Below are 15,400 nucleotides of genomic sequence, written 5' to 3' on the forward strand. Positions count from 1 at the left end.
CAGAGGTACTTCGAGTCGACTCCCTTAACAGAGACGCCTTGCCCGTTCGATCGACCTTCAAAACAAGCTCAAAATTGTTTAATCCATCAAAGCATATGGTATATGCATAACCCCATTCATTGATATACTATACTAATAATCTTTCATTATAAAGAATTGGAATGTCCATTTCAATTTCTAAAAACTGAGCAATCAATAATAACACACCTCATAAATGCCATATTTGCAAGGCAACCATCTTCTTCTCCAAATCACCACCCAACTCAAAGCTCACTCATCTTTTCCCTTCTCAAGGCAATCTGATTCAGACAACCATATATCATCAACTTTCATAAAGAGCGAAACGGAAAAACTAGAACAAGATCATTTTTCTTATTTTTTCTACTTTCCCGGTCCTAGCTAGCTATCTCTCTACTGATTCCAAGTTCTTGAAACTGAGACATGATTCACCAAACACACAAGTTTACAAGCATATCAGAGGAGCACTAGTACAGTCATAGCAGCACTTTGACAAATTTGATTGGCAAAAGCTATATTTAGACACATGAGAAGTGAAAGGGTTAAACAAAAGGGTGACATAAATAGAAACAAGTGCATAAACAATGTATAACAAGAAAACCTCTGCTCAGTCTTCTGGATCAGCATTCATTTTGATGAAGTTGTCAACTAAATATATATCCAGTTTGCTCAAAAATTAGAGGCTATACATGTTCAATAGGAAAAAGACGTGCAATTAATCTTTCCGATATAGTACATATTCTACAAAACGGAGTAGAAGATCTTATATACAAACAAGCTGGAATTAGATTCAAAAAGCTTTAGAGATAATTCATCTGTGCTCTAATTAAAAAGAGTAAGCAATATATCATCAAAACGTGGATATTGTCACCATGAAAAGATCATGACTGACCTTCATTTGAAGCCGCTTCATCACCAACAAACACACAAACTTTGAAAGCAATGATCCGAGGCCTGCACTTGTCAAGAGAAAGAGCAATTGCAACTTTGCAAATACAAAGCCATCTTTTCATCAGCACAATATGAAAAATCATACTTACTTGCTATGAGATTCAAATGCGGTGGCCATCAACTGTGATCTTGAGATTGGGATGGTTGCGCCACTCTGAACAATACTTAGTTTCGGACAATTTTCAATTTTTATGTCTCCTAATTAAGTGAGGAGCTTCAGTGTATCCACAGAGGGCAGGCACCTCAACTTTGTGCAGCTATATAGATATAACGTCTCTAGAGATGAGAGGTTTCCAATTGAGGTAATTCTTCTATATTCTCCAACTCTAACCAAGAAAGAGAAGTGAGTTGAATTGATTAAGGCAGCCACTCCCAATTTTCCACCCCTCTTAATGTTAAAATTTAAGTGAGTTGCAACAGCCTTCCAATATGCCATTCACAGTGTCAGTAATGGCATCACTTGTCTCTTTTGACCACTCCACACTCACATTTTCCAAACAAAAGGAGGGAACAACTATTTGTGTGGATAGCAAGTCGGCGATTGATTCGAAAATCTAGTGTTCCACAACCGAAGCAAGCATATCACACCCGCTACCATTAGAAAATGCGTTGCAAACCAGGAGATTCAAGTTGAGTATGTCAAATCGCAAGATCAAGTTGTCGATATTTTCACAAAGCCCCTCAAGTACGAAGACTTTATCAAAATCAGGACGTTGCTCGGAATGACAAATCAAGGGGGGTGTTGGAATTGAAATTAATAAACTTGATTTTTGTAATAGAATTATCTAGATATGATACAAATAGAGTAGATATTATAGAATTCTCTAGAATTAAGTAGGAGAATATCTAGATATTTTAGTAGAAATATCTAGATATTTTTAGTGGAATTTCCTACTTTTATGGAGAAAAATATCTAGTAGAGAAATCTAGAATAGGAGATGTATGCCTATAAATATGTGAGAGTTGTACCATTTTGAACAAGTTGACGAAGTGGAGAGGTTGAACAAGTTGAGAAGTTGAAGTTTGAAAAATAAAGTGTTATTAGTTTTCCCACATCACCTCTCCTAAATTATTTCCTACATATTTCACCCATCCTCCTCTCAAATAATTCCTCCAAACTAAATACTCCTCCAACATATATCTTATATATTTCCAACAGTATAAACAGAGGGCAGGCACCTCAACTTTGTGCAGCTATATAGATATAACGTCTCTAGAGCTGAGAGGTTTCCAAACCATTGAGGCAATTCTTCTATCCCTATATTCTCCAACTCTAACCAAGAAAGAGAAGTGAGTTGAATTGATTGAGGCAGCCACTCCCAATTTTCCACCCCTCTTAATGTTAAAATTTCAAGTGAGTTGCAACACCCTTCCAATATGCCATTCACAGTGTCATTAATGGCATCACTTGTCTCTATTGACCACCCCACACTCACATCTATACATAAATGCCTCAAGCTACCTAAATCCCAACTCTCAACACTACCAGCAGCAGACATCAATTTAGGAACACCTCTAATTGTTAAATCTTCGTGAAGAGATGATTTAGCGAGGCAATTAATTAGCATTGGTAGATTCGTTAGGCTCCTTAATCCATCCAATACGAGAAACTCAATTGTAGGGGCCCACAACTCTAGCATTTGACGTGGCAATTCTATAGTTCTCCGCAGTCTCTAATTATCAGCCAACCGAGGGTTCCTTGATTTTCTCCTTCTCCGCAGCTTGGATTCCCCATCGACTCCAGATTTTTACACCTTTCTATCATCAAGTTATACAGAGACTTGAGGGTGTCCAATCCATCTGGCAATGCTTCCAACATATCACAATCTTCAATGCGCAATTTTGAGAGATTGCGATGGTTATAGAAAAACCTCTTTAACAAACATTTTAAACTCTTTAATACCCTTATATAGAGCGACCTTAAATTCGGCAAGTGGTCCAATGTTATTTCCTCACAACCCGAGCAATTATAGAGGTTTATCTCAATCAAGTTATGAAGTGGTAAGTTAGAGCCTTGAGGCTCATTTTGTAACCATGTTGGAAATCTTTTGCCTTTGTATCCATACATGGTCAACTCCTTAAGATTTGCATGAGGTCTAAGACCTTCCAACACACTCTCATCATTTCTTTCACTAAAATCAATCTCATCCCATTTAAGCACCAATTCATGCAGGTTTGGCTTCTCCAACACATTTGCTTTCATGGCCTCTTTCTTGTCACACACTCTTTCAAGATTTTGAATCATTAGACTTTTCCTAAGATTCTTCAAACTTCCAAGCTCTTCAATCCGATATCCCTTCTCATTGCCCACTATAAACTCTGGTAGTGTTTGGAGACTAGCTAATCTCCCGATCTTCGCAGGCAACTTGTCACTACCCACATACAGACGTCTTAAGTTAATCAAGTACAACACTGTGTTTGGCAGTTTTGTATTATACTCGTTCACTCTTAAAGTTTGCAAGTGATGAATCTCACCAATCCACTCCGGTTAAGTTTTTAAGTGATACATTTGAAATATTCAAATTTCTCAAATGTATCAATGCCTGAATTGAATCGGGCAACTCTTCACAATCACAACCGTCAAGTGTTAGATTATGCAGACTTTTGAAGTTTGAGAACTTGGTATGGGAAGGGTCACCTTCAAAGAATAATGTACGCACATGTTTTGCAACTTCTTTTGGAATAGGACTTAATTCTTCATTGAGAAACATATATCGAATCGGTGTCCTATTACATTAAACAGAAGATGCAAGGTCATGCACAAGATCGTGCATCGCATAGATTTCCAAATTTCCCTAATAATCTCTCTTTGCAACTTGTAGCAAAGAGTTTTGTAGAAGAACATTAAAGAACATATTGCCCATAAACTCCATATCATCTTCTTTGTTTAGTTGAAGAAACTCTTCTCCCATCCACAGTTCAATCAATTGTTGCTTCATGATTTCCTGACCTTTGGGTAAAACCGAACAATCCGCAAAGCACTTTTTGAGTAATGGTGGAGATAGACAATCAAAGCTCAATTTCACTATTTTTATTTATATTTTCACCACCCTCGCCATTTGAAAGGCCTATTTCATTGATCAAACGCCACTCTTCCTCGGTCTTACGGCTAAGCATACCCCCAACGACATTGGCAGCTAAAGGCAAACCCCCGCATCCTTTTGCAATCTCTTTCCAATTGTCTCAAATTCTATTGGAACTTCTCCATCATTTCCATCAAAAGCTTTTTCTTTGATTATGGACCAACATTCATCATCTGATAAGCCACTTAAAGTGTATTCAAGTGGGGTCACAATTGAAGCAACATATTGGCTCCTGGTAGTGATGATAATGCCATTTCCCATGGTAGAAGTGACTCCTGACATTGAGTTCATGAAGCCTTCCCATTTTGGAACATCTTCATTCCATACATCATCAAGAACAAGAAGATATGTTTTCTCCCTGAGAGCATCTTTAAGTTTTCTCAAGATAGCTTCATTACTCTGACATTCATCACCACCTTGTGAAGGCAATGATGAAAGTATTTTTTTGAAAAGAATGATTGGATCAAAGGTTTGAGAAACATGAACCCAAATAAGTGATCCGAATCGATCCTTCACCCTTTCATGATGGAAGACTTTTTTAGTCAGCGTAGGTTTCCCTATACCCCCATTCCCACCAGGGCAACGATGGAAAACATCCGTTCCTCTTCCTCGAGGTGGGTTTGGATGAGCATGTCAACTAGTTTAGGCACATCATCATCTCTTCCAATAAAGATTGGATCAAGACTCAACGAATCAGTTTCGAAGGAAACAGGAGCAACAACCGGTGCATTCACAATCATGCTTTGAAGGCCAAGTTGTGTTGCCTTGTTGTTCACAGACTCAAAATTTGCGTTGATTAGTTTTTGCTAGATATTAGCCGTGAAGTTTACAACAATTGCAAATATTTGAATAGAATCAGCTACTCTAGTATTACAGGTCATCTATTTTGGGTTATAGTTAAAATATAAAGATTCATACAAAACATATGTTATTCAATTATAGGGACCGGAATAAGTGCATGTTGCAACTTACAAGAACATGGTCTTGAGAATGAACCTGATTGTTTGTAAAATTATGAAATTTTTAAAAAATTTACTCCCTTCGTCCCATAAATTTTGTCACACTTTGACCGGGCACAAATTTTAAGAAATTTAATGGAAAGTAGGTTGAAAAGTTAGTGAAGAGAACTTTTATATAGTACCCTCTCTGTCCCAAGATAAGCAAATCACTTCTTTTAGGCACGAGATTTAAGGAATTGACATTTAAATAGTTAAAGTGGAGAGAGTAAAGTATGAGGAAGAGAAAAGTACAGGAGTGAAGGGAGAATAAAGTAAGTGGGAATAGAGTATGAGAGACGATTTTTTGCTAAAAAAGGAAATGGCTCACTTATAGATGGACATTCCAAAAAGGAATACGATACTCTTATCTTGGGACGGAGGGAGCATTAGTTTTAGAGTAAACGGTCATGCCACAGTGCAAATAGCATTGACCATTAGTTTTTTGACAGAACCGTCAAAAAAAGGACTACTTCGGCAACATTTTCATTTGTTATGGACCTGTTTTTTAAAAAGTGAATGTTTTAGACCAAATTCGTATTTTGGTCATATGTTTGGGACCAAAATTAACCTTTACTCTTAGTTTTATACTCACTTCGTCCCATAAAAAATGTGCACTTTCCATTTTCCTCCGCCCCACATAAATATGTGCATTCCATTTTTGGAAAGTTATACTCCCCCGTCTCTTTGTAGCTGAGTCGTATTCCTTTTTGGGTTATCCCACTGTCGCTGAGGCATTTTATTTTTTTGACAAAAAGTACTTTACTGTCACTTACTTTACTCTCTCTTCATCCCTCTACCTTTTTCCTTTCTACTTTATTCTCATTTTACTTAATTCATTTAAAATAATTTTTCTTAAACTTCGTGCCGAAAAGAAATGTCTCTACTACAGAGAGACGGAGGGAGTATTAATTTAATAATGTAGGTTCCACTATCCACTAACACTACTATAACTACCATTCCCCTCCTCTCTAATACTTTTCCATATCATTCTCCCTCTCTCTTATTTTACCAATTTTTTGTTAATGTCCGTGCCATACCCATTGCCCATATTTTTATGTGATGGTGGAAGTAATAAAATGTGAGTGAAAAGAAGTTAGTGGAATATGAGATCCACTACCAAACATGATAAAAAAGTCAAAGGTGACAAATTTGAGGGACGGACGGAGATGGAAAAATGTAACAAAATTTAAGAGACTCCCGTGCCAGAGCCGCCCTGCCCGTTTGAGCGAATATGCAAACTTCAAGATCAAACAGCTTTCTTCTTCTTTAAGGGTAAATCCAAGAAGACAATGAAATGTGAGATGCTGAAAACCTGAGGAAGCCCAGAATCATGATCGAAACGAGTATCCAAGAAGGTACTTCGAGTCAAGACTACCGTACCAGAGCCGCCCTACCCGTTCGAGCGACCTTTAGAACACGCTCAAAAATGTTGAATCCACCAAAATATATGGTAAATTCAATGACTCATTTACTAATACTGAACAATAATATCATACCTCACAAATGCCATCTTTGGAAGGCAACCATCTTCTTCTCCAAATCACCACTTAACTGGAATTTTTCCCATCTTTTCCCTTCTCAATGCAAATGCAATCTGATTCAGACAACCATATATCATCAACTTTCATAGACAGTGAAACGACAAAACAAGAACAGGATCATTTTTCTTCGTTTATATATATTCTATGGGAGACGAGCAATGTAATGAATCAATAGCAAAACCAAACACATCTTCCGGCAAATCATGTCCGGAACAGTGCAGATTCTGCAGAACCGAGTCGAATATCATTTACACAAAAACAAGCAGGGATGAGGTTTTAAAAGTTCATCTCTACTCTAGTGATGCACAACTTGGCTTTCCAACTTATAGATCAACTTATTGCAATCTGTAGCCAATTCACATCTCACTAGTACTAAAAGCAAGACAAAAGGAAATTACGTGAACAAAGTAGATGAAAATCACTTGAAATTGAAAATATAAGTATCTTTACATGAACACAATAAGAAAAAACATATACTTACTTGCTACAAGATTGGAATAAGGTTTCCATCATTCAACGTTCGTTGCAGAGATTGGGATGCTTGCGCCACTCCGAATCAATGCTTAGTTCTGGGGAATCTTTTTATTGAAACTTATGTAATTGAGTAAGGGGCTTCAATGCATCTACAGAGGGGGCAGGCACCTCAACTTTGTGCACCTTAAACAGACTGGCCATCAACATCAATATTGAGACGGCGATGGTTGCGCCACCCCGAATCAATACTTAGTTCCGGACAATCTTTAATCTGTAAAGATTCTAATCGAGTGAGGCGCTTCAAGGCATCGGCAGAAGGCAGACATCTCAACTTGTTGCAACCAAGTAGACGCAACTCCCAAAGAGATGAGAGGTTCTCAAACCACTGAGGCAATTCTTCTATCCCGAAATTCAACAACGTTAACTGCGAAAGAGCAGTGAGATATTGAATCGATCGGGGCAGACACTCCCAATTTGCCACCCCTCCCAAATGCAACTCAGAAAGTGAGTTGCAGCATCCTTGCAAGATTCCATCCACAGTGTCTTTAGTGACACCATTATTCTCACTTGACCACTCCACACTTACATCTATCTTTAATTTCTCCAAGCTGCCTAAATCCCAACCCTCAACTCCACCAGTAGCCATGAAATTAGGAACATCAAGAATTGTCAATCTCCTGAGATGAGATGATTTAGCAAGGCAATCAATTAGCATCGGTAGATTCTTTAGCCTCCTTAATCCCTTCAACTGGAGATCCTCAATTGTAGGCGCCCATGAGTCCAACATTTGACTTGGCAATTCCATCAGCTCCCCACACTCTGTAATCCACAGTGATCGGAGGATTCCATGTGATTCCCGTGCTTCGCCACTTGGGTTCCCAATCGACTTCAGATTTGGACAATCCCTTATAATCAACTCGTCCAGGGAATTGAGGGCGTTCACACCATCTGGTAATTCTCTCAACACAGGGCACTCAATAATCCATAACTTTGAAAGAGTCTGATTGTTGTTGAATAACCATTCTGGCAAAAATTCCAATCCATCGAATTCTTCTATAGTGAGAGTCTTTAAATTGTGAAATGATGTATTTATAAACCTCACCTTCTTCAATCCCCGCAAACTAAGAGATTTGAGATTAGGCAAGTGTTCTAGCATCGGGATTTCCTCACATTCCGAACACTTCCAAAGTGTTATCTCAATCAAGTTGTCAAGTGGTACCCAATAGCCTTGAAGCCCATCCTGTACTGCCATCTTCTTGGTCCATGTTGGAAATCTTTTGCCTTGAAATCCATTAATCCATAGCTTCTTTAGATTTGCATGAGGTTGGAGGCCTTCTAACACACTCTCATCATTTCTTTCATCTTCTCTACCATCATTCCATTCAAACACCAAATCAAATAAATTTGGCTTCTCCGATATATTTGCCTTCAGAGCCTCTTCCTTGTCATGTACCTTTTCAAGATGACAAATCAATAGTTTTCCTTTGAGATTATTCAAATTTCCGAGCTCTTCAATTTGGTAGCCTTTCTCTTTGCCTACCGTAAAGTACCGTAGTGTTTGGAGATTAGTTAATCTCCCAATTTCTGTAGGCAACTTTGTAACAGAGTAAATGTGAAGATGCCTTAAGTTAATCAAGTACTTGATCGAACTTGGCAGCTTCTTCAAATGCCATATATATGCACCTAATGTTTGCAAGTGATGAAGTTCATCAATCCACTCTGGCAAGTTTCCAATTCTAGTGTTAGAAATATTCAGATTTCTCAAATGTATCAACTTTCTAACCGAATTGGGCAACTCACTATAATTGTTGCCACTGAGAGTCAGATTATGCAAACATCGGAAATTTGAGAGCACTAAAATGGTACTGACAATAGCACCTTCCAGGAATAATGTACGCAAATACGTTGCCACTTTTTCCAGAATAGGATTTGATTCTTCTTCGAGAAACATGTATCGAACTGGGGTGCTAACATCTGCATTATTAGATAAAACAGAAGATGCAAGATCATGCACAAGATCGTGCATCAAATAGCATTCCCCATTTACATTATCACTTCTCTCTGCAACTTGCAACAAAGAACTACGTAGAAGTACAGTAAAGAACATGTTTCCCACAGACTCCATATCATCTCTGCGACTTGCTTGAAGAAACCCTTCTGCCATCCATAGTTCAATCAGCTCCCGTTTCATAATCCGTCGACCTTTGGGGAAAATCGAACAAAACGTGAAGCACTTCTTAAGCGACGGTGAAGACAGGTGATCAAAGCTCAATTTCAATACTTTTGAGATATTTTCACCTCCCTCACTATCTGAAAGCCAATTTTCACTAATGAAGTGCCATTCTTCTTCAGACTTACAACGAAGCACACCTCCAACTACATTGGCAGCTAAGGGTAGACCTTGACATCTTTTAGCAATCTTTCTTCCAATTATCTCAACTCCTGATGGAACTTCTCCATTTGCATCAAAAGCTTTTGTTTTGATTATGGACCAACAATCATCTTCTGATAACCCACATAAAAGATGGATTTCAAGTGGATTAACAATTGAAGCAACCCTTTTGTTCCTTGTAGTGATGATAATGCCATTTTCTTTAGTTGAAGTAACTCCTAACATGGAATTAATGAAGTCTTCCCACTTTGAAACATCGTCATTCCATACATCATCAAGAACAAGAAGATATGTTTTTGACTTTAGAACTTCTTGTAGCTTTTTCAGAATAACTTCCCTACTCTGAACCTCATCAATGATATCTCTAGTCAATGCTGAGAAGATTTTTTTAAGGAGAATGATGGGATCAAAAGTTTGAGAAACATGAACCCAAATAAGTAATTTGAATCGAGCCTTTACCCTTTCATCATTAAAGACTTTCCTAGTCAACGTAGTCTTCCCCAAACCCCCCATTCCCACTAGTGCAACAATGGAGAAGATGCGTTCCACTGGGCTGGGCTGGGTAAACACCTGAACTAGTTTAGGCAGATCGTCATCTCTTCCAATAAAGATCGGATCAAGACTGAACGAATCACTCTCAGAGGAAGCATGAGCAGCAACAGGTGCATTCACAATCATGCTTTGAAGGCCAAGATCTGTTGCCCTTTTGTTCATAGACTCAAAATCCGCATTGATTTTTTTAATTGTATGAGCCATATTTCGCTGGTGTGAAATGTTATTAAATGATGAGAAGCATGATAGTACCTTATCCTTGGCATTGGCTGTCTTCATTTTCTTCACTTTTTTGTGGAGAAGATGATAGCTTAGTTCGTCCAAGGCATTATCAGCATCGAAAGCCACAGACTCGAGCTTCCTCAACCAGAATTTGACAGCATCTTCAGTGATGGATTTCTTCTCAGCATCATTCAAGTAGGCTTGAATCATCCCCAAAGTCATCTGCAGTTGTTGGGCATCTTCATCGAGACCTCGAAGTAGAGAGTACTCTTCCTTCAAAACGTTTATCAGGTTCTGAACAAGAACTTCAGTTGCTGCCGCACCTCCATCCATAGTTTGACAAGAGAGAGAAAATGCTTGTTTGTTTATCTTTGCATATGAAAAATGTTTATATTGTATACTTGTGGATGATATGTACACACATCCCCTCTCATCCCAACAAGCTAAGATGTCTATTCATAAACTTGAATTCGATTGACACAAACTCACCTAAATCTTTAATTTCTACTCTTCTTCTCGAATACTATTACTAATAGCATGTAAATACAAATTTAATCAGTAAATAGCACAATACTTCATCCGTCTCAAGGTAATTGAGACATTTCTTTTGAGTACGGAATTCAACAAATTGATGTGTTAAATATTAAAGTGGGGAAAATAAAGTAAGAGGAAGATAAAGTTTTTGCCAAAAAAAAATGACTTAAACTATTTTAGGACAACCCAAAAAATAATACTACTGCTACTCAACTACCTTGGGACAACAGAGGGAGTATGATTTACAAATATACTTATCCAACAAACTAAATGATGATAACAAATCACAAAACTTAGGATTAGTTCAGTAATTGAATGTTTCAGATTTATGTTATATGTACACACATTTATCATTTAACAAACGACAACACAAGTTTTCCCACAACATGAAACAAAACGAACCCAAAAATTGATATCGGATGAGAATACACAGTCTAACTTTGTTTCTTTAAGAAAACTAGGCTTCTTTCTCTTGACATCAAAATTGAAAATCAAAATCAACATGATGAAGGAATCTGCAAACTGCAAGATCCAAACTTCTTCTTTGAAGTAAAAATCGCAGACGACAATGAAATCTGCGTTGCGGAAAAACTGAGGAAGTCCAGAATCACACTAGTATCCACGGAGGTCCTTCGAGTCGACTCTCGTACCAGAGACGCCCTACCTACCCGTTCGAGCTACCTTCAAACAAGCTCAACATAGATTAATCCCTCTAAATATATGTATGGTTAATGCATAGCCCTATTCATTGATCTCCTATACTAATAATCTTTCATTTTAAAGGAAATGATAGAGGATTTGTATGTCCACTTTATTTACCAAACACTAACCAATAACATACCTCATACATACCATTTTTTCAAGGCAGCCATCTTCTTCTCCAAATCACCACTCAACTGACTCTTCCCAAAGGAAATCTGATTCAGATAACCATATATCATCAACTTCGTAAAGAGCAAAACGACAAAACAAGAACAAGATGATTTTTCTTTGTTTTTTTACCTTTCCGGTCACACAAGTTTACAGGCATATCAGAAGAGCAAGGGTTAAAAAAAGGGTGAGATGAATAAAACAAGTTCCCAAAAAAATGTATAACTAGAAAACCTCTGCTCGGTATTCTGGATCAACATTCATTTGGATAATGTTTTCAATGAAATATACATCCAGTTTGAACAAAAATTAGAGGCTATATATACTCAATGGGAGAAACACGAGCAACACGATGAATCAATTGCAAAATCAAACACCTTAAATCCATGAAAAAAGTAATATTAATCGAACACCAAATACATCATGAGACAAATAGAACGAGCAAACTAAAACTAGTCTCAGCTTCCATGGAACTATTCACAAAAAAACACAATCCAACTGTGATTGAAAAGTGTAACCACAAAATACAAAACACCAATTTCACTTAGTTTTCATCTGTCATGAAAAAATGCTACACACATAAACTGATTGCAACTGCAGCCAATTCAGATCTCACTAGTACTACTAAAATATAAGGAAAACAAACCAAAATAGATCTAATAACCATGATTCAACAAATACAGAGCAGTTGCAACTTTGCAAATACAGAGCCATCTTCTCATCAACACTATGACAAATCATACTTACTTGCTATGGGATTACAATATGGTTGCCATCAATCTTGATTTTGAGATTGGGATGGTTGCGCAGCTCAGAATCAATACTTAGTTTCGAACAATTTTCAATTTCTAACTCTTCTAATTTAATGAGGGGGTTCAATGTATCTACAAAGGGCAGGCACCTCAAGCTTGTGCAGCCATATAGGCATAACCTCTCTAGAGCTGAGAGGTTTCCAAACCATTGCGGCAATTCTTCTATCCCTATGTTTTCTAACTTTAAGACAGCAAGAGAAGTGAGACGTTGAATTGATTGGGGCAGCCACTCCCAATTTTCCACCCCTCTTAACGTTAACTGCGTAAGTGAGTTGCAACAGCCTTCCAATATGCCATTCACAGTGTCATTTATGGCAACACTATTCTCCCTTGACCACTCCACACTCACATCCAACCTTAAATTCGTCAAGCTACCTAAATCCCAACTCTCAACACTTCCAGCAGACATCAATTGAGGAACGCCTTTGATTGTTAAAACTCTGAGACTAGATGATTTCGCGAGACTGTCGATCAGCATTGGAAGATTCATTACGCTCCTTAATCCATCCAGGTGAAGAAGCTCAATTGTAGGGGCCCACGACTCTAGCATTTGGCGAGGCAATTCCATCAGTTCTCTGCAGCCTATAATGCTCAGCCGAAAGAGGATTCCTTGATTTTCTCCTCCTCCACAACTTGGTTTCCCAATCGACTTTAGATTTCTACAGTTTTGTATAACCAAGCTATGCAGAGAATTGAGGATGTCCAATCCATCCGGTAATGCTTCCAACATATCACATTCGTTAATGGTCAAATATGAGAGATTGTGATTGTTATAGAAAAAACTCTTTGACAAACATTCTGATCTCTCTAATCGCCATACATAGAGCGACCTTAAATTTGGAAAATGTCCCAATGTTATTTCCTTACATTCTGAGCACCTCTCGAGTTTAATCTCAATCAAGTTACGAAGTGGTAAGCAAGAGCCTTGAGGCTCATTTCGTAACCACGTTGGAAATTTTTCGCCTTTGTATCCGTAAATGGTCAACTTCTTCAGATTTGCATGAGGTTTGAGACCTTCCAACACACTCTCATCATTTCTTTCATCCGAATAATCCCATCCCCATTTCAACCGCAATTCAGATAAATTTTGCTTCTGCAATATATTGGCTTTCAGAGCCTCTTCCTCGTCACGCACCCTCTCAAGATTTGTAATAGCCAATTCTCCATTGAGATTTTTCAAATTTCCGAGTTCTTCAATATGATAGCCCTTCTCTTCTCCCACTTTGAAGTAAGGTAGTGTTCGGAGACTACTCAATTTCCCAATCTCTGCAGGCAACCCAACATCATTGCGAATATACAGATGCCTCAAGTCAACCAAGTACTTCAACGTGTTTGGCAGTTTCTGTTCCCTGACACTTGACATTCTTAAAGTTTGCAAGTGACAGAGTTCACCAATCCACTCCGGCAAAACTTCAATAGATGTATTTGAAATATCAAGATTTCTCAAATGTATCAACTTCCTAATTGAATTGGGCAATTGCTTCTCTTCATAATTTCTACCAAGAATTAGATTATGTAGAAATTGGAAGTCTGAGAAGATGATATCGGAAGTCCCACTTGACAAGAGTAATGTACGCAAATTCTTTGCTACTTCTTTTGAAATATGACTTTGTTCTCCTTCGAGAAACATGTATGGGACTGGGGTGCTGCCGTCCGCATTATTAAATAAAACATAAGATGCAAGATCATGCACAAGATCATGCATCACACAACTATATACATTTCCATACTTATCTCGCTTTTCAACTAGCATCAAAGAGCTGTGTAGAAGAACATTGAAAAACTTACTTCCCACATCTTCCATCTCATTTCTTTCATCCGGTTGAAGAAAACATTCTGCCATCCACTGCTCAATCACTTCATGTTTCAATATTTGGTAACCTTTAGGGAAAACTGAACAGTACGCAAAGCACTTCTTGAGATATGGCGAAGGCAAATAATCAAAGCTCAATTGTAGTATCTTTTTTATTCTTTCAGCACCTTCTGCATCTGAAAGACAATTTTCACTGATTGAGCGCCACTCTTCTTCGGACTTACATCTTCGAAGCACACCACCAACTACATTGGCAGCTAAGGGCAAACCTCGACATGCTTCTGCAATCTTTTTTCCAATAATCTCCAATTCTGGTGGAACTTCTTCATTTCCATCAAAAGCTTTTGCTTTGATTATGGACCAACAATCTTTATTTGATAATTCACTTAAAGTATATTCAAGAGGGTTCACAATTAAAGCAACCTTTTGACTCCTGGTAGTGATGATAATGCCATTTCCCAAAGTGGAAGTAACTCCTGACATGGAGTTCATAAAGCCTTCCCATTCGTGAACATCTTCATTCCAGATATCATCAAGAACAAGAAGATATGTTTTATCCTTGAGAGCTTCTTCAAGCTTTTCTAAGATATCATCTCTACTCTCAACTCCATCAGTTGCCCTCTTAGTCAACTTATAATGTATTTTCTTAAAAAGATTGATTGGATCAAATTTTTGAGAAACATGAACCCATATAAGTGATCCGAATCGAGCCTTCACCTTTTCATGATTAAAGACTTTTTTAGTCAACGTAGTTTTCCCCATACCCCCCATTCCCACCAGAGCAACGATGGAGAACATCCGTCTCTCATCCTTTGGGTGGGTCTGGGTGAGGATGTCAACTAATTTAGCACATCATCATCTCTTCCGATAAAGATTGGATCAATACTGAACGAATCAGTCTCATCGGAAGTATCAACAACAGCAGGAAGTGCATTCGCAAGCATGTTTTGAAGGCCAAGTTGTGTTGCCTTGATGTTGACAGACTTAAAATTCACATTGATTTGTTTGATGGTATGAGCCATTTTACAACAACGTGAAATGCGACTACGACTGCAGGATGACAAGCATGATAGTACCTTATTCTTAGGCTTGGGTGCATCCATTTTCCTCACTTCTTTGTAGAGAAAATGATAGTTGAGT

At 38.0% G+C, this 15,400-nt stretch overlaps 3 protein-coding genes across 5 annotated transcripts; all 3 read right to left on the reverse strand.

The window, feature by feature from the left end:
* Positions 1–2,623: 2,623 nt before the first annotated feature.
* Positions 2,624–4,792, reverse strand: LOC148931365 (uncharacterized). Its single transcript, XM_089063952.1, has 4 exons — positions 4,616–4,792; positions 4,119–4,451; positions 3,445–3,512; positions 2,624–3,341 (listed from the first exon to the last, which is right to left on the reverse strand). The coding sequence occupies exons 1-4, from the start codon at positions 4,790–4,792 to the stop codon at positions 2,624–2,626; spliced, it is 1,296 nt and encodes a 431-aa protein (XP_088920078.1).
* A 2,287-nt stretch (positions 4,793–7,079) lies between these two features.
* LOC125209660 (putative disease resistance protein RGA3) lies at positions 7,080–10,900 on the reverse strand. Its single transcript, XM_089064725.1, has one exon. The coding sequence runs from the start codon at positions 10,562–10,564 to the stop codon at positions 7,250–7,252; it is 3,315 nt and encodes a 1,104-aa protein (XP_088920851.1). The 5' UTR covers positions 10,565–10,900; the 3' UTR covers positions 7,080–7,249.
* A 136-nt stretch (positions 10,901–11,036) lies between these two features.
* On the reverse strand, positions 11,037–15,088 carry LOC125200938 (putative disease resistance protein RGA3). Of its 3 annotated transcripts, none has more exons than XM_089064728.1 (4): positions 12,383–15,088; positions 11,618–11,682; positions 11,465–11,477; positions 11,037–11,412 (listed from the first exon to the last, which is right to left on the reverse strand). In XM_089064728.1, the coding sequence occupies exon 1, from the start codon at positions 15,056–15,058 to the stop codon at positions 12,386–12,388; it is 2,673 nt and encodes an 890-aa protein (XP_088920854.1). In that variant the 5' UTR covers positions 15,059–15,088; the 3' UTR covers positions 11,037–11,412; positions 11,465–11,477; positions 11,618–11,682; positions 12,383–12,385. The 3 variants fall into 3 exon arrangements, with proteins under 3 accessions (XP_088920854.1, XP_088920853.1, XP_088920852.1); XM_089064727.1 differs by having other exon boundaries at positions 11,607–11,682; XM_089064726.1 differs by lacking the exon at positions 11,465–11,477 and having other exon boundaries at positions 11,037–11,446; positions 11,607–11,682.
* Positions 15,089–15,400: the final 312 nt, after the last annotated feature.

The sequence above is a fragment of the Salvia hispanica genome, chromosome 2, assembly GCF_029641045.1.
Source record: "Salvia hispanica isolate PSC_SH4W2 chromosome 2, Shi_PSC_v1, whole genome shotgun sequence".
Lineage (NCBI taxonomy): Eukaryota > Viridiplantae > Streptophyta > Magnoliopsida > Lamiales > Lamiaceae > Salvia > Salvia hispanica.